The 20,581-nt window shown below is 42.5% G+C and overlaps 1 protein-coding gene across 2 annotated transcripts in view; it reads right to left on the bottom strand.

The window, feature by feature from the left end:
• BDNF (brain derived neurotrophic factor) overlaps positions 1-17,953 on the bottom strand; it is a 58,513-nt gene extending 40,560 nt beyond the window's left edge. The window contains exon 1 of one of the 2 annotated variants that reach the window (XM_027115138.1): positions 17,637-17,953. In XM_027115138.1, the coding sequence (XP_026970939.1) occupies positions 17,637-17,639 (3 nt within the window). In that variant the 5' untranslated portion in view covers positions 17,640-17,953. Of the gene's footprint in view, positions 1-16,563; positions 16,895-17,636 lie in introns of those variants that run through there. The other variant, XM_027115141.1, reaches the window with a different exon arrangement.
• Positions 17,954-20,581: the final 2,628 nt, after the last annotated feature.

Raw genomic sequence — 20,581 nt, 5'->3', positions numbered from 1 at the left:
AGGACCATGAGCCATGGCCGCTGAGCCTGCGCATCCGGAGCCTGTGCTCCGCAACGGGAGAGGCCACAACAGTGAGAGGTCCGCGTACCGCAAAAAAAAAAAAAAAAAAAAAAAAAAAATACATCTTACATTTAAAAACGACACCAAGGTAAATTAAAGTTGTACCAGTGTCTTGAATGGAATTCTGAATAATTTTTTAATTCAGGTAGCATATAGAGATAGTGTTAGAGGTCTGATCTAAGATCAAACTTTTTACAAAATCATTTTCCTATTGTGATCACGGGTGATGCTGAAAATATAGAGCACGTATTTCTGACTCTTCTTAAAGATTGGTCTCTGACATGATTGCTGTGTTAGGAGCAAAGATTCCAAGTTTGTGATCTGAATATTTCCTCAATCACCAAAAGGAGGAAAAACTTCACTGCTTGAAAAGAAAATGCTCCCTATTTCACTTACAAAATTAATTTTGAATTAGTCAAAATCCCTATTTTTGGTTTTGGTCTAATACCATCCTAACACAATGTTCTAGAAGGACAAAGGTAAGGGAGAAATTCCCATCTATTCTTGTCAGGAAATGTGAACTAATCCTCATTTACCCAAGTGGGAACAAAGGCAGTAAGCTCAGATTTGACATTGACATATTTTTTCTATTAATAATTTTAATTGGCTGAGGTCAATTCTACTATCACTATAAGCATTTTATGTTTAATTATGTTTACTTAAGTTTCCTAGTTACTCCTGCCTTCAGTCTTCCTTGCAAAAAAAAAAGGCGTTCAGAATCAAATGAATTGACCTCAAAAACTGCTGAAAATTGGAGTAATTAGCATAGGGAAAATAATAAGTAAACAGAAAACTCTCCCGCTGAGCAGAGTGGCAAAGATGTCAAATTCATGATTTCAAAGCCCCAGTCTAATGCCAAACTGTCACTCACAATCCTCCAAATTATTGAGTAAGGCCCGTCCTGAGAAAAATCTTAAGGGAGGAATAATATCCCTATTCATTAGATGGTACCTTAATATGAGGTGTACTTCTTGTCTGTAAGCTTCTCATAAACCATACGAATAGTTGTGTGCCATATTCAAATGTGTCCAAATTGGTTAACACCTGTTACAGGAATTATGTAACCAGGCATGGCCATTAGTGGCAAACAAAAGAAAGGAACCATAGTAAGAAAATGTTAGAAGGGCCAAGATTAGGAGAGTAGCACAAGAAGGTCAAAAACTGATCCCATCTGGGAATAATATTTAATTGGATCAAAAAAAAAAAGCATAAGAACCATTATGAAACAACTAACTCCCAGACATATAAGTCTTCAACTTGTAGCCCTCCGAGTTACCAGATTTTCCCTGAGAACATTTTAAAAATAATAGTGAGGAATAAATTGGTTTACTTGTTATAATGTTTCTGTAAGCATAGTCAGAAGGGATGTGATTGAGGGCTTAGGACAAAAGTTAGAACTGACAATGGTAGCTGACTCTTTGCTGGTTTTGCTGGGAGAAGAGCCAGGAGATTTAGCAAGTTTAAACCAAAGGGTTTCAGGACATTGAATCAGATTGTAAGGAGTGGATTATATTTTTGAGACCCAAATTATTTAGGCTGTGTGATGATTGGGGTGAGAGATTTCCTACTGCTAAATTTTATATTCTTCATGGAGAAAGTTAGCAACATATGCAAAAATATAATTTAGAAAAAAATAATTACTGAACTTCCTAAAGTCATGTTTTAAAAATCACACTAAGAATCTGGTCTATTTTTCCATGATTCTGAATCTACACAGTGCCTATGGTGAATTTTTTTTGGAGGAAGGACCCAAGCAGCTTGTGATGCCTTGTCCAAGTCCTCTGGATAGCCCAGGCCTGGTGGGAATAAAGTCCTCAATGGCACACATGTGGCAGCAAGGATTAGGCTTTAGATTTGTCTCACATGTGGAATCATTTGGAAACCTCTAACACTCTTGACCTTTCTCAACTTCCGTTAACTACCTTCACTTCTTAGTTCCATTCATTCAATTGATAAAAACTTGCTGAGCACCTACTGCCAGCCTATGCTCTATGGACTAGAATCAAGGCGATGAGTAAAACACATTTCAGCCCTTTAGCTGCTCAAATTCTAGACATAATGTTTGTCTTTTAATCCATTGGGCCACTTGTGAGTTAGTTAGAAGTAGGAAATTATGCTTTGTTTGGTTTTGTTTTCCCTTGTCAGAGGTTTAGTTTATAGAAGAATGACCATCAGCATGACCCTAGTGGCCAAGGGGTAGCAGTGATGGACAAGAAACTTGTTCCCAAAGCTGGAGGGACAGGGACTTCCCTGGTGGTCCAGTGGTAAAGAATCTGCCTTCCAATGCAGGGGACATGGGTTCGATCCCTGGTCAGGGAACTAAGATCCCACATGCCGTGAGGCAACTAAGCCCCCGTGCCACAACTACTGAGCTGGCACACCTCAGCTAGAGAGCCCATGTGCCGCGAACTACAGAGACCATGAGCTCTGGAACCCACACGTCACAACTACAGAGCCCATGCACCCTGAAGCTCGCGTGTCACTAGAGAGAGAAAACCTGCAAGAGAAGCCAGCACGCCACAATGAAAGATCCCGCGTGCCTCAATTAAGACCCAACACAGCCAAAAATAAAATAAATAAATAATTAACTAATTAAAAAAAAAAAGCTGGAGGGGCAGCCAGCAGCTGGGGAGGGCCCCCCCCCCATAGTTGATCAGTGCCCTAGCCATTTTTGGTTAGCAGTGTTTTACAGAAGGCGGACAAAGGATAAGGGATCAGGGGTGGAGGTAGTGGTAGGGAGAAAATGAGACATAGTTCAGGAAAATAATTTTTCTAAATATGGTTAGGTAGACTTATAGAAAGATAGATCCAGAAGGGATCTTATGAGATTATCTCATCTTCCTCACTACTCATAGGCCTATCACCGCAGACCAGGGAAATAGACTACTCATCCTTCTTCTGAGGACCTAAGAATCCAGCCATTCTAATGCTTAGAAGTTCCCACTTGTAACACATTTTTGTTCTTGTTGCAATTTATATTTTATTTCATTTCATCCAACCTTAGTGAAGATGGAGAACAGCTGCTTCCTAACCTTCTTGTGCTATTAAGTCACCCCTCAGCCTTTTCTCGTAGCGAGAAATCAGATCTCACAAACGCTCTTCATAAACTCCAACTTCCAATCCATTAATCATGTCCCTTGGTCTACCCTGGATCTCCTCCAAGATCTCCATATTCTTCTGAAAATATGGAGGCCCGTATTAGACATGTCTGTGAAATTATCCAGGGCTCAGGAAACACTGGAGTCATGAATTATCTGAACACAGCTGTTGGGAAAAACTAAAGGGAAGATTCAATCAGAATGACAAATCCCTCCCTTGCAACTTGGAGACAGAAGTGATTGTTTCATAAATGATGAGCCCTTATGTCAAAGCTATATATTCTATCCTTAGTTTTCAGATGAAGCATTTTTCAAAAGAAACAGATCTTTAATAAGACATTTGTTTTTACTTCTCAACAAAATTTTTTAAGAACAATTTTTCTGTTCTCCACTTAATGTCCAAAGTTGTACACATTTACCTGATAAATTAGGAGAGTGCTTTCATCTTCTCAAGTAATTTCTCTCAGAAGGTAAGGTCTACACAACACTACATGACTTTTGAAGTTTGAACTTTCTCCTAAATTGGACCATTTCTTTTCATTTTGTCTGCATTCAAAACCTAATTAGAATACAGTATAACTAAGTTGAAGTCCATAAAAGAGAATCATGTTAACCTACGTGATTCCTAGAATCAAGTTTAACTGATGATTTCACTTGTCAGGTATATCTCAATTATGATTTCACAATCCAATGTGACCAAATATTTGGGGCCTTCTAATTCTTGATAGCCGGCTGAAGAGCATGGGATCAGCTGAAATATCATTCCTACTACGCACAGTTGTCTGTTTAGGGCATGTTGAAGGAATTCAATGGTAACTGCAAAATCAATCCAGCAATCCCAAGAAGAAATTAAGCCAGACATGGAATGAAATCAACACTCTAAAAAGAAACTGAGTAGAAAAAGGGAACATTTACTTCCCCTTCATAATATCATTTTGAGAAACTGTCAAGGGACTCTGTGATCAAAAGATTACTAAGAGTGTTTGCTGTTAAGTAGGAACTTCTGAAACCTTAGTCTACCAAGAAGGGTAACAAGAAGTGCAGAATCTAGTTGAACCTAAGGAAGGGTGATGTTGATACAGATGGATAGGACAAATATAATAGTTCGAAAAACGTGAGGGCAGAGAGATGTGGTTGAATGGGGGAAAGCAGAGCCACACATTTAAATCCCAAGACCCATTAATTAATTAATTATCATTTTAGTTATTGTTACATATGTACTCAGGGAAATTAATTTTTCTCTGCTTGGACAGTAGTCATGACCTGGGAGAGAGGCTGATGTGTGTGAGGTGGGGGAAAATAGGGCTAGATATCCAATTTTGGAAGTCAGATTTTGAGTCCGTAATACAAATTAAATATATTTCTGGGATGCAAATTCAGCCCACGGTCAGCTTTCCTTAAGGCAGGCTCCACACTAACTTAGAAAAATGAAGACCCAACACTTCCTTTCTTACCAAATTTTATGCTTCTCCCAAATGCAGTAAAATGTTTAGCACTGAGGAGCTTATATTTCATAGACATGTTTTCCAGGAGGCTTTGGGAAGAATGAGCCAATGCTATCATATATTCTGGCCTTTTTAGCAAAAAAAAAAAAAAAAATTCCCAGGATAAATAACTGAAATTAACTTGCATTGCTCATTGCTTTATGTCTATACTGAATGCCAACTTGAATTACCATTCTCACATAATAAACATATTTTTATGATATTACAACCAGATTGTGGATGTAGATCATCTTAGAACTACTTTGCAAGCCAAATTTCCATTGCCTTCCATTTTATCTGCACACAAAAACTAATTAAAGTGAGTAAAAATAAGTTGAATTCCATAAAAAAGGATCATGCTAACCTACATGATGCCAATTTATCTCAAAAAAATATGTCAAAGTTTGACATATTCTTGACTATTTGCTTGACTAATCAACATTTTTTCTAATTTTACTTTTTGTTACTGTGCTTTTAATAAGTCAGATTGTTATTTATTGATATGATTTTGCCCTGCATTCCTAGGAAGAATTTATAAAATTCTAATTTACCCTTCAATGAATTGGTAAGAGCACAACTTCAGAATAGTATTTAATAATAGAAATTAATCTCAAAAGCAGAATTATATGTATAGATGTCATATGAAGAACAAAGGAACAGTCTTAAAGAGTATTTCTTTGGAAAATGACATGAGTTAAAAATCTAAAGTTTAAATTAGTAAACATTTCCTAACATTTTTAAGACAAGGGATTTTAAGAAAATTTAGAATTTCATCTTTATTTCTTGATTGTTTTAAGAAAAATAAATCAATTTTTTGTTTTCCTAGGTTGAGAGGGGAGGAAGCTATAAGAATAATAAATAAAGCTGTTGTCAAATCTCAGATAAAAATCTAGAACCAACTGAAAACACTGGGAATAATATAGGAATGAATGAAAATTTGAGGTTTCAATTTATCTTGTCTTAGCGTCTCAATAATCGTAAATTAACTGTGGAGTGTTGAAGAAATTTAAAATACTATAATTAGTTTTGTGCTACCAATTTGAAATTAATAATGTCATATTGGAATGGTATTAACATTTTGTTAAGTATGTTTATATTTAAGCAATTAATCTAAGCTATATACAAAAAAGCTTTACTTCGAAAATCAAGATAATTAAAATCTTGCAAGGCTATTCATTGTTTTCTTTTTTTTTAATTTTTATTTATTATTTTTTTGGCTGTGTTGGGTCTTTGTTGCTGAGTGCGGGCTTTCTCTAGTTGCTGCGAGCGGGGACTACTCTTGCAGTGCGCGGGCTTCTCATTGTGGTGGCTTCTCTTGTTGCGGTGCATGGGCTCTAGAGTGCACGGGCTTCAGTAGATGCAGCACATGGGCTCAGTATTGTGGCTCCTGGGCTCTAGAGCGCAGGCTCAGTAGTTGTGGCGCACGGGCTTAGTTGCTCCGCGGTATGTGGGATCTTCCTGGACCAGGGCTCGAACCCACGTCCCCTGCACTGGCAGGCGGATTCTTAATCACTGCGCCACCAGAGAAGCCCCGTTGTTTTCTTATGTTTTGATTATTGGGAAATAGAAGAAATGTCATTGTCACATGATATGATTGTAAGGCCCTCAGTAGTCAAGAGAATTGGGGTTCTAGTTTAAACTATCACTCTGGCTGTGTGACCTGTGCAAATCACTTCACTAGCCCAAGATTGTTCACATCAATACTATCAGTTTCACAGAAATATTTGTTGAGTAAGTGGAGCAATCTTAACTACCGTACACCTCAGCTGCCTGATCAATGAAACCAGGGCAGTGTGCTATAAGCTGTGGTTGTCAAGCCTAGCAGCACATTCAGACCTTAGCTCAAAGGAATGAATGATTCAGGTGATTTCCGTGTACTGGGGAAACCTGTGAACTAGATCGTCTTTAAGGCTTTTTTCTATCTAAATTTGGACTGCTTGCAGGAACTGTGTATCATTTGGTAAACTAAACTTGGAACTCATGAAATTATCTCCCCTAAAGTTAACAGCCTTGAGCCAAGGTAAGGATTCATACTCTGCTATATACTACATAGTTATCTCTGATGAGGTTTTAGGTAGACTTTTTCATACACCAAAATGTCCTTTAAGATCATCCTTTCCCCCTGGGCTGGTTTCTGAGCTCTGGGACATATCAAATGCATTATGAGTTCAGGTCGTCCTTCCTTGCATAGATCAGAATGGCGGCAGGATGAATTCTTCCCATTGACCTCCACATCCTTGATTCCTTATATGACTTTAGCAGCTCTGCAGAGACCACTGACTTGTACTATCTTGGACTACCAGTATGCAGCCAATCTCTCATTTAAAACCACATCTTTCTAAGAGCTGTTTTCCAGGAGGAAGATGGAAGAAATTTATTAGGAAGATGCACAAGTAGATGTATAACTCCCTTACCCAGACTATCCCCCGCCTTAGTTTCTAGAGCTGCTATTCTGAGTTCTGAGTTGGTGCAAAGACGCAAAGGACCCAGACACAAATACTTGGCATTCTCTCAAACGAGATGCTATTTCCAGAGAAGTTCCAAGTTTGGAGTAGGGCTTTGGGAGGAAGAACATTAAATTGCACAAGGAAAGCCAATAAACATTTTAGTCCCCAGCAGGGACTGTAAGCCTTGTAATTATGTTTAGGATTATGCTTGTCCATCCTCTTCTTTTCCATCTCTGTAAACAACATGTTAGCTTTGGAGGTTTGTCATCCACTGTGTTTTTGGAGAGGGAGTTCCTCATCACAGCATCTGCAGTGCTATAGCCAGTAACAGTTTGAAAATGCAAATTTATGAAAAGGCTTCTAAACACACTAACTCCTAATCTAAACAATTTATAACGTTTCCTACTCAATAACTCTCCGAAGTCAACTAACTTGGAACTGCCCTAAACAAGTTAAGAAAGGAGTCAGACATCATCCATGGGGTTAATAAACTAAAGTAAGTGGAAGGAAGAACGTGCAGGTGAAGAGTTCCAGATAGTAATCTTTCTCTTCAGTGACTATGTACTTATTTCTGGACAATTTTCTCTCTTGTTAGTGTTTTAAACATGACAACAATTATAATAAGAGCAGCTAAGATTGCATAGGGACTTACAGATTAGTTTACTGATTAAAAGAAAGGGCTTGGACCTGGGTTTAGTCAAGCTTTGCCACTTATTGGCGCTGCTAATTTAGGTTAGTTAATTAATTAACTGATGCCTCAGTTTCCTTATCTTTAAAATAGGAATACTAATAATCTCTGCCTAGAAAGATCGTCGTGGGGATTCAATTAACTATGGAAATGTAGAATGCTCACCACAGTGAACTCAGTAAAGTTTGATTTGATTATTAATTTATCTGATCCTCCCCAAACACTTTAAGTAACATCACTCTCTCCATATTATGATTGTGAAAATGGTGCTTCAAAGTTGGTAGGTGACAATTAGTGGTTTGAAAGTTTTTCATTAGTTAAAAAAGATTCAATATAATTCTAAATCGGCATTTGTGGCCGCTGATTTTGAAATTCTCAGCCATCTCAAAGGGTTGTGTTGAAGATCTCTTAACAAAATGTATGTGCAAACCTGATAATGGGCAGCCCAGATCAAATCTGGGTGGTAGCTATTAGATAGCGAAGTGTGGTTTTATAATGAACTTTGGAACCGGAGAAAATTAGTTTGAATTTTAGCTTTTCCATTTAAGATTAGCTGTATAATTTGGGGTAAATAAACTCTCTGAGCTCCAGTTTCCTTATTTATACAATTAGAATATAATCTAACTCAGAGAATTGCTTTGAGGGTGAAATAATAAATGTCAAATGCAAAGCAAACAACTTAGCCCTGGATAAATGCAAAATGAATGTTATCCCATCCCATCATAATTTGCATATACTTTCCCATAGTATAGTAATGACAGAAATGAAGTCTTTATAACTTGTTGAGGTTAGTGAAGTCACACCAGGAATCTGAGGCCATGCTCACTGAGTTAATGAACAGATACTGGACTTTTTCTCTTTTTCAATGGAGCAATGGATTCTAGGGTAGTGGGGTAGCCCGTGTGGTACTGAGGATAAACTTCGGAGTAACAGCAAGCTCGGCCAATAGAAACATGTCTACCACACCTTAGCCATCTCATCAGTTGGTTCTTTATCCACTTGGCAACTTGTCAAATGGCAAAAGTGAATTTTAAAAATTTCTCCAAATGCCAGGATGGAAAACTCAGTGGCTCACACTGAAAGGCAGAGAGAGACTAAACTAACAATTCTGAATCTATGCCATGTTAATTAGTGCCCCCCTTCTCCAAGCGTTCTATGGTCAAATATGTTTGGGAAATGCTACACAGTAGTATTTGCAGACTTTGTCACTGATAGAAATCACAGTCACCTTCATATCACATGTCAGTTGTTACAGATATCTTGAAATACATTGATGCTTATCACTACTGCAAAATTATAGTATTCACCTTGCTGCTAGATCTTATTTAGTGCCTTAAGAAAGCACATATATTACTATATCACACAATCTACTTTTTAAATATTTTTAAAACTATATTTCAAGGTAATTGGCTTCCTTTGTAATCATATGCTTTTAAGACTTATTCATTTAGAAACATTATTCTGAGAAGGGTTTATAGGCTTGAACAGACTGCCAAAAGAGTGGAGTCCACAGCACAGAAGTGGTTACCAAGCCCATGTTAATCCAACATATGCCAAGGAGAGGCAATAACAAGGCCATTCTTAAACATTGGTTGTGGAAGTTGCTGGGGGAGACAGAAGCCCTTACTGGAGGAGGAAGGTAAAAGCAGAAGAAATCATTGTTTCCTACCAACGTAACCAGAACAATAATGAGCATGGATGGTAGAGATCAGGCTCAGTAGACAAATGGCCTTGAAGAATACTCTCGGAGTGGACACATCTATTCAAGAGCCCCCATGTGATACTAACCCTATTTTGGTTTCCCTTTTCATTTCTCTGCTCCATTTTTTTCACGTTCCCTCTCTTTTTTCTATTCACTTGCCCTGTAATGTCCGATCCCAAAGGCTTTAGATATTTATGGAGCCTTTTTACAATCACCCAACTTAGCTATTTTTTCCCCACAGTCACCTTATTACCTAGGGATAGTAGGTCGTTGCTATTTTCCTTGAAGATGGAGGTAGGACAAATCAGTTCCAACTCCTTCTGGTGCTGATGGGTATGGGATTTAGCATATTCTGAAGGAATCCTGGATTCCATTACTTCATAGCATGCACTCTGGGCACAAAGATCTCAGAGCATTTTCTTCTGCTGTTTCGGGCAATTGATTGGGTTTCCCTTTCCCAGTGTGAGAAGGTTTTTGAGTGCATTTAACGTTCACTCAGAGGTTGAAAACATTGGCAAAGTACTTACTACCTCCTGGGGTGATCCAGAAAATGTTCATAAATGGTCAAAATGCCTCACACAGGCCAGAGGTTTCTCCTAGCTTCAGACTGAACTGTTAAATTTGGAGGTCACACACTGCTAAACTGCTGATTTTTAGAAACTCGACTTTAAAGTTTTTTATTTTTAAATTAATACTTTGAAATATATTTTGCCATTTGTCTAAAATAGAATTCAAGAATGATGTATGTCATCCCGAGTGCATCCGAAGTTATTTTAAATATGGCATCTTTATAAAAGTCAATAGCTGACTCCTCAAAGGGCAATCATGTCCAGTGTGGGCAGCTGTGCCAATTGTTTTTGAACTACTGCAGCAATCTAGCCAATCCCAAGGAGTGTAGCCTTTCTGCACCCACATTTTTCTTAATTATCTCCACTAGGCTGAGTTAGCTAAGGACAAATCTATAGCATTTCCTGGATGTCAAAATGCCTACACACCTTCTGCAATCCTTGGGCTACCAGCTCCCTTTCATGTTTCTCCTGGTTGGTCCATCTGATTATCTATTATCATGTGTATATCATGCATTATTCATGAGGCCCAGACAATTTCAGGGTGTAATATCTTTGACTTTAAAAAGAAATGACCTGAAAAATGAGAATTTCTGCTTGTACAAAGAAGATAAGCATTTAATTTGATAGTGAGTCTCTCATCATCCCATCCCTTTAAAAAGTAATCTGTAGAAGTTTGGGATCATTGTTCAAATTAAAACTTTCCAAGTCATCTTTTCTCAGAAAATGATTGGTTCAATATCCGGATCCTTTCTGTGCTGGGTTCAGGTAAGTTTCTTTGATTTTTCATAATGTGCTTCTTAACAAACAAGTTAAAAACTGCTGGCACCCCAAATTGTAAATCACCAAAGGTTAGGGTGACTTAAGCCCAAGAAATAAGTTATCTATCATATCACTCAAACTTGGAGCTAAAATGGAATTTAGAGTTGATCCTAAGGCTATCCTCCTTGTTTTATGTGGGAGGAAATATGGATCAAAGGGGACTAATTGATTTTTCCAGCTACTGACAATGAGTTGGCAGCAAAGCTTGAACTCAGACATTTAATCTGTTTCACTGAGTTCTCTTGAAAAAGGTTAAGAATCCAGAAGTCTGTCTTCTTCTAGGGAACAGCGCAAATTCAAGGACAAGTCAGGTCTCTAAGCTGTGAGTTCCACCAAGATAAGTACCTTCTAGTCTTACACGTTGCTGAATCTCCAGACTTCAGCACAGCTCCCGGCACATAGTAGATTGTCAATTAATGCTTACAGATAAAATGATGAATATTAGAGTCTCTATAGAAAGTATACCTCTTGGGCAAATGGAAAACGGTCTGTCAAGCTCATGATCCCCATAAGTATCAGAATATCTACCGAGATAACAAGATCCCAGGCATGTAAGACTGGGATGAATATAGCTGATGCACTTTGCTGTACAGCAGAGACTAACACAGCAGTGTAAAGCAATTACACTCCAATAAAGATATTGGGGGGGGGGGCAAAAAAAAAGACTGGGATGAAATTCCAGAGGGTTAGAAGAAAACAAACCAACATGAATTCATGCATCAGATAGGGGCTGGGCTAAGTGACCCCTGAGAAATTTCCCAGGCCCCAGATTCTACAGCTCGCAAGTAAAAATTCTTCTTGCCTTTGGCTCTTCCTATTCTGTGTTGTTTTTTGGGGGGAATTAGTGACTATCCTTTAGATGGTATGTCAACCCTAGGAAGATCCCTGCCTTCTTTGAGCCTCCGATTATGGGAGAGTGAAAGAATGGCTTAGGAGGAGAAGGTCATATACTGGTAAAAACTTTTCATTAGGACTACAGACTTGTGGGAACTATTTTTTTTTCTTTTAATTTAAAGAAGTCAAAATAGGAGGAAATAATGCCTACAGTCCCCTCAGATGCCTGAGTAGGGTTTGAGGCAGCACGATCTAGAGAGCTGAAAATATTGTCCTTGAAATTTGAAGATTCTGAGTCAGTCTTCACCTCTTACTGGCAATGTGGTCTTGGGAAACTCTGAACCTGAGTTTCCTCATCTGAAAGGTGATTGATAATTCCTACCCTACCCTCCTGGCTGAGGAGATCAGATAAGGAAATCTGTGAAGAACTTTCAAAGCACTATGTGTATATAAAGTATTATTACTAGGAAATACAAATAAAGTCTGCATTATACAGAATTCTTCATAGGACTCCTCTAGAATGTTAGGTAAAAGGGGGAAAGCCCATCTGAACTTTAAAAAAACTCAGAACGAATGCTCCAAAGATTGCCAAATGACAATGGAGGCGGGGATAAAAATTTGACATTTTGATCTTTGCACCCTGGTGTTTCGGCGTATTAGTCTTTAGGGACCATATGTATCTTTCTCAAGACACACTGGTTAAAGCAGTAGCTTTAACTTCCAAAGTAAAAGATTATAATATTTTTGAAATTATGGTCACTCATTGGCCAAAGAGGAGAGAAATTTTTCGTTTTATTGTTTAAGAATTTAATCTTTCTCACTTAAAGGCAACACCCTCCCTCCCCAGTTCCATAGGATTCAATAATGGTAAGCTCTCACTAAATGTTAATGTTCATTTTATTTATTAAATGCCACACACTGTTCTTTACATGGATTATGGCATGTAAATTAGAGACTCACCGCTTGTTAAATGCACTAGAAACACACAGAGAAACATGCCTATACACACACACACACACACACACACACACACACACACACACACACAGCAGGAGCAGATCAGCAGAGGAAGACACCAGCCAAAGAAAGATAATTTGAGATACTTCTGAGCTAGCAGTTGTAAAATTAAAATAGGCAACTCATTAAATTATCCATAGAGTGAAAAGAAAGCTACAAAAATAGCTATTTTTCTGGCAAGTCAGTGCTTTTCAGAACAAATTTAGTTTTAAGCAGAATCTTAAAATCAGATTCTATCAGTTCATATTCACTAGAGTCATTTAAATGGTTAGATTAGTTTTTCTTAATTAAAGGCAAGGATTAGCTTTACCGGCCTTTGATAGGAGTATATGTATGTTCAGTCAGACATCATTTTAACTGACATTTTGTAAGCAGTTTGATCAAATGAATGTTATTTGAGCAATTGGAGCCTCATCCCCAAATCACAGAATTAGAAATAAAATCCTTTGTAAATCATGCCTCAATGCTGATTTTTTTTCCCCCCTCGTTTCTCTTTGTTGGTTTTTGTGGCTGAGTATCTATTTTGTGGTCATCCAGGCCTTGCCTCTCACATTGCCTGATAATGGAATGTTGTTTCTTACTAAGCTTCCCCTAGAGGACAGGCCAGGAAAAGGAAAGAAACTAAAATCACTAGCTTCTCCTCTTATTAAGAATATAGATTACAGATTCGATAGGGAAAGAGTCTGATAAGTGAACGAAGAATCATATGTATTTTGATTTTAGATATTTTAAAGGTATTCTTTCCAATTTACATTGATTGGCAATTTTACAAATAATATTTTGTGAACCAACAAGAAGCTTGCTTTTAAAATCCCATTTACTGCCTTACCGTATAAAGTAGACGATATTTAAAAATAACTAGCATTCTGGTTCAAATGAAAATGCTGTATGCAGAGAATGACATAGTGATACCTCCCTCTTACGGAGTGTCTCCTTCCCAGTTTGCAAGGCTCTTTCAAACATTCTCTTCCATCCTCCAAAAATTGCTGTGTTGTAGGTCTTACTATCAGTGACACTGAAAAAGCTATTGGCAAAATGAATATATTTTCATCTGAATCAGTACTGATATAGTCCATTGGGGGAGCTAGACCAAGCTAAAAATCTCACACACAGAAATATTAATATACAAGACCAGGGGGTACAAAAGTAGGCTAGGTTACTGTTCATTTTTTTAAGGTTAAAAATATCCCTCTCCTCTTTCTTCCCTTCTCCTCTTTAACACCTTCTAATCTTCTGTCAGGTTTCAAACCGGACAGTTGAAATTTCTCGCCTTCGCGCTGAAGGGCTCTATGTAAATACACATAAACAGTGAATATCAGGTGCACTATTCTTAAAGTGATACTCATTCTCACGACACTTCAGGCGAAACCATTTCATCTACAAGTCAAGGATGTTTATAGGTGCGCGTGTGACAGAGGATGACGTGACACTTTTGAGGTTTGTTAAAGATCTCGAGGTTACAAGAATTAGTTAAGCATTTTCCCTCCTTGTCTCCCGAAGCCTCGAAATCTACAATTTTCTCCATTCGACTGTCAAGATAAATTGGCATGTCGACTAAAAGCGTAATATTCCCTTAACGGTGCATTCATTTAAAGCCCTAGGAGCTGTATTAGGTAGCAGCGGGTATTCGCTAGCAAGGCATCTCGAGGAGAGAGGGAACTCTGCGATTTAGAGTGACAGATGATTTTTTTCTCATCCATCAAACCGCCTCAAAATGTCACAATATTTACACCTCTTCCTTGGTGAATCCAGAGACAGGCAGACAGGGGAAAAAAAAAAAAAAGCCGACCGGCTGCCGCTTGATTTGGGCAAAAGGAGGCGTTGCACCTTTAAATTCTGCCCCTCCATTCCCCGTTACCCCCCGCCCCCTTCTCGGGATTTTGCAATAAATCTCCCAGTTCTGCTTTCAGCCCTGCAGATCCGTATTTAAAACAGCACCATCTGGGAAGGGTGGGTGGCGATGGTGATGCGGACTCCTTGGAGTTCCTTTGCAGCACGCTTGGAATTGCATCAGACTGATCAGAAATCCCCCCGCCCCCAAGCCCAGCCCCTCCCGTCTCGCTTCCCTCCCAGGCCCTCCCCTCCCCTCCTTGCGCGTAGATCTGACTGAGAAAATGACTGGATCTCGGAACAATCTGTGCCCCATTCGCTGCAGCCTTGCTCCGTAAACCCTGCCCAACGCTCCCTTTGTGTGCCGAGCAGCCTATCACGGTCATCTGATCCTAGTGCCTGGTTTTTATTTTTTTCCTTCTAAATCTCCACAATATCCTCGCATTGCCTATGAATCCATCCTTTTCACCTGAGCAGAGTTGGAATTCTTTCTTTTTTCGTTCGCTAGAACAGTCAAGTGAGTTTCGGAAATAGGTTTTCCCCCTACGCTCCCCCGTACCCCCATCCAAGCCTTGCCTCTTAATTAAGAAGGGCTGATCCAGGAAGGAGGAGTCCAGAACGCTCAAGCCCTGGGGCGAAGACTACCACGGGGCTTGGCCGGGAGGCCGGAACAAAGGGCCCGGGAAGGGGTGGGTTGAGGGTTGTAGGAGCATGGAGTGGACGGTGGCCCCCACGCAGGGGTGCGCAAGTCCTTGGACTCCCAGTGGAGAGGCAGGACAACGCTGCCGCGCGCTCGCTGTCCCCCCGGGGCGGAGGCGGGGAGGTGGAACGGAAGGCTGGGAGGCTCTGAGCAGCTTCGATCACCCCCGCCCCCCGGTCCACCCGGGCGGCTGCGGCGGCGGCCCGGCGGTGAGCCGGCCGCCCTCCACACGCGCCTCCGGGTGCAACCTCGCGGTGGCTGGGCGGTCTGTGCGCCCAGCTGATTGGTGGCTCGGTCCAGCCGCCGCGCGGAGCTACGAGTGTTCTCCTCCACCTCCTCGAGCCTCCCAGGCCCCCTCCCCCGGCCCGCTCCCTGGCTCTTCGGCCCATAAAGGACCTTCTCCTCCCAAGTAGAGGCCCCCTTTTCCTTAGTTACCCCGACTGACTCGGACCTGGGCTCAGAGAGGCATCCAGCCTGGCGGGGGAGCGGAGCTCGGTCTCGGCGGCTCCCCTTCCCCTGAGAAAGCGGGAGCCCTCTAAGCCAGCACCCGAAACTCGTAGGGAGGGAGGAAAGAAGGGGAGAGAAAAAAAAAAAAAAGAAAGAAAGAAAACAACCAGAAAGAAACATCCAGCCAGGCGCGAGGGCGACGGAGGGGAAGAGAGAATAAGGAAGGGACGGAGGCAGGAGGAGGGGGCGGGGTGGAAGGAGGTGGGGGCGGGAAGGAGGGAGGGGGAGAGAGAGGGAGGGAGGGATACAGAGAGAATGAATCCTTTGCCTAGAAGAGCTGAAATTACCTTGATTCATTTTGTGTTGGAGATTTGGCGTTACCTCCTACCCTCTCCCCAACCTCCACCTCCTCTTTCCTCACCGCACACCACCTCCACCGCCTAATTCTAAATGGTACAAAGTCAAAATTTAGGAAATCGAATGTTGTGTAAAAGCTTCATAATTAATGAACCTACTGTACACACACACACACACACACACACACACACCCTGGCAAAGAAAACGGAAAAGAAGCAGATGAAGGGGAGAAAAAGAGAGAGAGAAATCTTACATTTGAATCAGACATTTGCAGGTCCAAGTTAACTAAACTCAATATATCCGCAGAAAAACTGAGCTTCCCCACCCCCCTTCTCGCTTTACCCCAAGGCTCTCACCTAGGGCAATTCAAACTGGGCAAATACCAGGAAACAACCCCCCTCTCACACTCTCCTTCTACTTCCTCCCCTCCACCGCGCGTCCTCTCGGGAAGATCGAGTATCAAAATAGCTCAAAATTTGGGGTTGCAGGGGGTCCCCGCCCCGGTGCTTACCTTCTTTGCGGCTTACACCACCCCGGTGGCTAGATCCTGGAGATAAACACTTGCATTTCCCAAAGTTAACCCAGTATACCAACCCTGAGCTTGCCAAGAGTCTATTCCAGCCTACACCGCTAGGAAGCCAACTTCAGCGAGCTCAACGAGGGGACCAAACTGGGGCTCGCTTTCCAAACGCTCCGCTCCAAAATCTGACTCTCTCTCCAGCCCCGATCTCAGTGTGAGCCGAACCTCCGAAAAGACGCTTCTTAAGGGCGACACAGGGCCGGCTTTCTGCGGGGCCGAGACGGCTACCTGGGGTACCACCACCTAGGACAAATCCGTTGGCTCTGTCCAAGGTGCTGAATGGGCTCGTATTTCCCGGATTACACACCCGGCGCAGCGGGAGGAAAAGGATAAAAAAATCTCTAATTAAGTGATATTTGATATTGCTCTAGACGGTTTCTTGCACTTCCTTACGTTTTGTCACGTGCAGACGGCTTTGCCAAAGCCATCCTGTTAATAGTTGATCACATGTTGATGAGACCCCTTTCTTCTAGGAGAGGCTTACCCATTTCATTACCGGTGATATGCCCTTCTGACTTATTTCTCTCCCACCAACCCCACCCCCATCTGCACCCAAACTCCCAGTCTCTATCCCATCCTTACCCCTACTCCACCCCCTAACCCCAATCTCTAATAGCATGATTGTTTTTAGATGGAAGTTAACCTCCTTGCGAATGTCAATTACATGCCCACATATAAATCATAGAATATGCTCATACACCACACACATAGAGGCAGAGAATGGAATGCAAGAAGGCTGGGAGAGAAGCATCAGCCTTGAACAGCCAATATAACACACACACACACACACACCCAACTCCAAGTTTGTTCCACGCAGTTCCACATTGCTGTGTTAAATCTCAAATGATTCCAATTAAAGTTGCACTGTGTAAAAACCCGATTCTCCTGGCCTGAGTAGCTGCTGTTCTTTGGCGTGTGAAGTGCTAGGAAGAGCTGTGATATGCCCGTTGTTAAGCAACATGTCAAGATTTTTCAATTATAATGCAGGGTTTATTGCTACTCACCATCGTGCCTTTGCTGTCCTGGAGACTCAAGTGTCTTAAAATCCCGTCTCCCCAACAGATGCTGGAAGGTAATGTGTCTTGTTTGAAGTCATCATGTGAGAAGTTCGGCTTTGCTCAGTGGATCGCCCACCACTTGGTGTGACTTATGAATCTAATAACCCTTTGCAATATCCGCAAGCTTAAACTGTCAACCACCTTGGCGACTACAGAAGACAAAGCAACTGTCATCGATGTTGTAAAACCTATAGATTTACGCAAACGCCCTCACTCCCAGAGACACGTTTCCTTTTGAGTTCTTACGTGATTCTAATGAATGAGCGAGGTTTCCAATGACTGCCCAAGTGCCCTGCTATATAGCGGTGGTTCCTGGGGCTGCCTCCCAACCGCCGGTCACTGGGTCCTGGCACAGAAAGTTCCCGGGGAGTTTCAGGGTACCCTCATAAAAATAACCCAGCCTGCACACTTGCCCACTGCTCAGGTCACACCTGGGGCTCTGGCAAAGCTGAGCTCGACTCGGGAGATTTCCCTGTCGCCAGGTAAGAAAAACCTTCGCCTCGTCAGGCTAGGGCGGGAAGACCGCTGGGGAACTTGTTGCTTATCAGAGCCAGCAGGCTACCGCTTTAATAATAATACCAGAAAAGCGCAGGGGGAGGGTGTGAGGGGGGGCGGCAACGACGACGACTATCCGTGCTGTTTACGTGACCAACTCATTGTGACTCCTTTGGTAAAAAGGAAACTTCTTAGAAAAGTTCGTGCCCCTCCCCCTTCCCCCATGACTAAGGGTCTCCAGCTGATGAGGTCTTGAGTGATGATCAAATGCGTGTGGGGGGCGATGGGGGGATAGACGGGGAGGGGGTGTGGGTGAGTGACTTGTCCTTGGGAACAACTACTTGCGTCGAAGCGCGCATCAGCCCGGCAACTTTCCCTTTCCCTCTTAGGGACTGATGACTAGGCGAGAGGCACTCGGGCGAGCCACTAGTTGCCCACAGGAACCTATGTAAACCGAGCTCTCGGGCGGCCGAGTTGAATGAAGTTATGACTGCGTTTGCTCTAATGGCTTATGGCTTCTCAAATGTGAGTTAACAGCCCCGGTGCGCAGCTAGGTCGGCATGGCGCGCCGCGGAGTGTGGAGCCGCGGGCAAAGGCAGGGAGGGGTGCCTCTGCAGCGGCTCGGCGCTCCGCGTCCGCTCCTTGCTTCTTCCCCTGAGTCGCTTCCGCATCATCCGGGGGCTCCCGGGCCACCAGGGCGCCCGGGTGAGCGCGATGGGAAGCAGAGCCGCGCTCCGGAGGAGCGGGGGCTGGGGTGGAGAGCCGCGGGAGGGGGCTATCCCAGGAAGCCCCGCGCTGAGCACCCGCGCTTCCCCACCAGTGGCGGCGCAGGCTGGGAGGTGGAGAGGTCACGTGTCGGCGGAAAGTAACTTAGAAGGCACAGAATGAACTTCAAGGAGAAGAAAAAAGCACAAGACAACAAACCAGCTCCCCACCCCTCACCCGCACCTCCCTCGTCACCCGTGTGTAAAATAAAGGTAAAGGAGGGAGAGGTGGGAGAGGGGCGCCGCTCCCTGCTGGAGACCTGGGGAGAGCTCGAGAAATCGCAGGCAACGAGCTGTATAACCCGGTCGTTGGCAACGTCCCCCCAGCCTAGGGAGGCGCTAACCCAAGGTAGCTTTCCACTGAAGCCGCCCTTTGCCTCCCCCCAGCCGGCGCCTCCACAGCGGAGCAGAGGAACGGAAGACGAATGTAAACCAGTTGTTATGGAGATGCCGGTCGCTCAGAGGAGCGCAAGTGCCCTGGAAAGTCCCCAGACGCATTTCAGGTTTCGTCGTTTTGGCACCAACACCAAGATTTTACTCTCCACCCAGAGTTCCCACGAAGGGGAGCCCACCAACGGCGTCACAGGCCTTGGCCGCGGCGCCATTGACTGCAGGGATGAGACAGAGAGATGCTGCAGAAGATGGTGGACAGCTCTTAAGTTTCAGACCATCCAGCCCTTTCCAATTTCCAGTTTCTTTATGCCGATCAAAAGTGCTGTATTTGAATGACAGTCGTGCTTCCTTAGGTGTATAAAGCTCAGTTACACGATAGGATGATTGGAAGCAAGAGAACATCGGCATTTAGTGGCTGCTTCAAGGTCCTGCTCCCCTCCCCCTCCTATTCCAGAAATGCCTTACTTATGGAAAACAGGCTTCACTTCCTAATTCTGTATATGGACTTCTGTTCATTGGAATCTCCATTGGTACCCGGTTATCATTACTGTAAGTCCAGTGTTGAGTTGACATCGCTCTAGAGATGCTTCCAGAGTCAACCTAGCTTATCCTAGGCTCCAGCCAAGATACATATATTCAAATGCTTATCAGACCTCATTAGGGACAGTTCTAGACTTGCCAGGCTCCTAGAGACCTGAGATAGGTCATCATAAAAGGATGCCAGACACCTCCACAGTCACCAACACAACAGTTCCCTCCAACTAAAAGGACTGCTCAGATTGTCCACAAGTTGCCACTTTTTGTCGATCCATGAATTAACCAGCAGATGCTGCCCTAAGACTGGAACAGCTGGCACATACCATCCTCAGAGATCTTGGGGTACAGGTTTTGTGGACAAAACTGGTTTCCTGAGAAAGCAATTCATAATGCTGTAATTAAGTATTCAGTGTCTCTAGTACAGATCTGAAATCTTGAAATAACACAGGGAGATGATTACTCTGTGGACATAATTACCCCCCACCGTCATCTAGGTGATATATTTATATGACTTTTTCCTCAGTAGTTGTGGTCTGTATAGAGACTATTAGTTACTTCTCTGGTGGATCCTTATTCTGAAAATTAATGTCATATTTTATAGTGGGATACCCTAAACTGTTAGCTTGGGTGCCTGGGGATTCAAAACATGAACAATTGATTAGTCTGAAATGATTTAGACAATACATGATTGTGCTGAAAATA

Source organism: Aethalodelphis obliquidens, unplaced genomic scaffold (genome assembly GCF_003676395.1).
Source record: "Aethalodelphis obliquidens isolate GAN/ISIS:26980383/991018 unplaced genomic scaffold, ASM367639v1 scaffold14, whole genome shotgun sequence".
Classification (NCBI taxonomy): Eukaryota; Metazoa; Chordata; class Mammalia; order Artiodactyla; family Delphinidae; genus Aethalodelphis; species Aethalodelphis obliquidens.
Note: the sequence above shows the minus strand (reverse complement) of the source record. Positions and strands in the feature narration are given on the sequence as shown.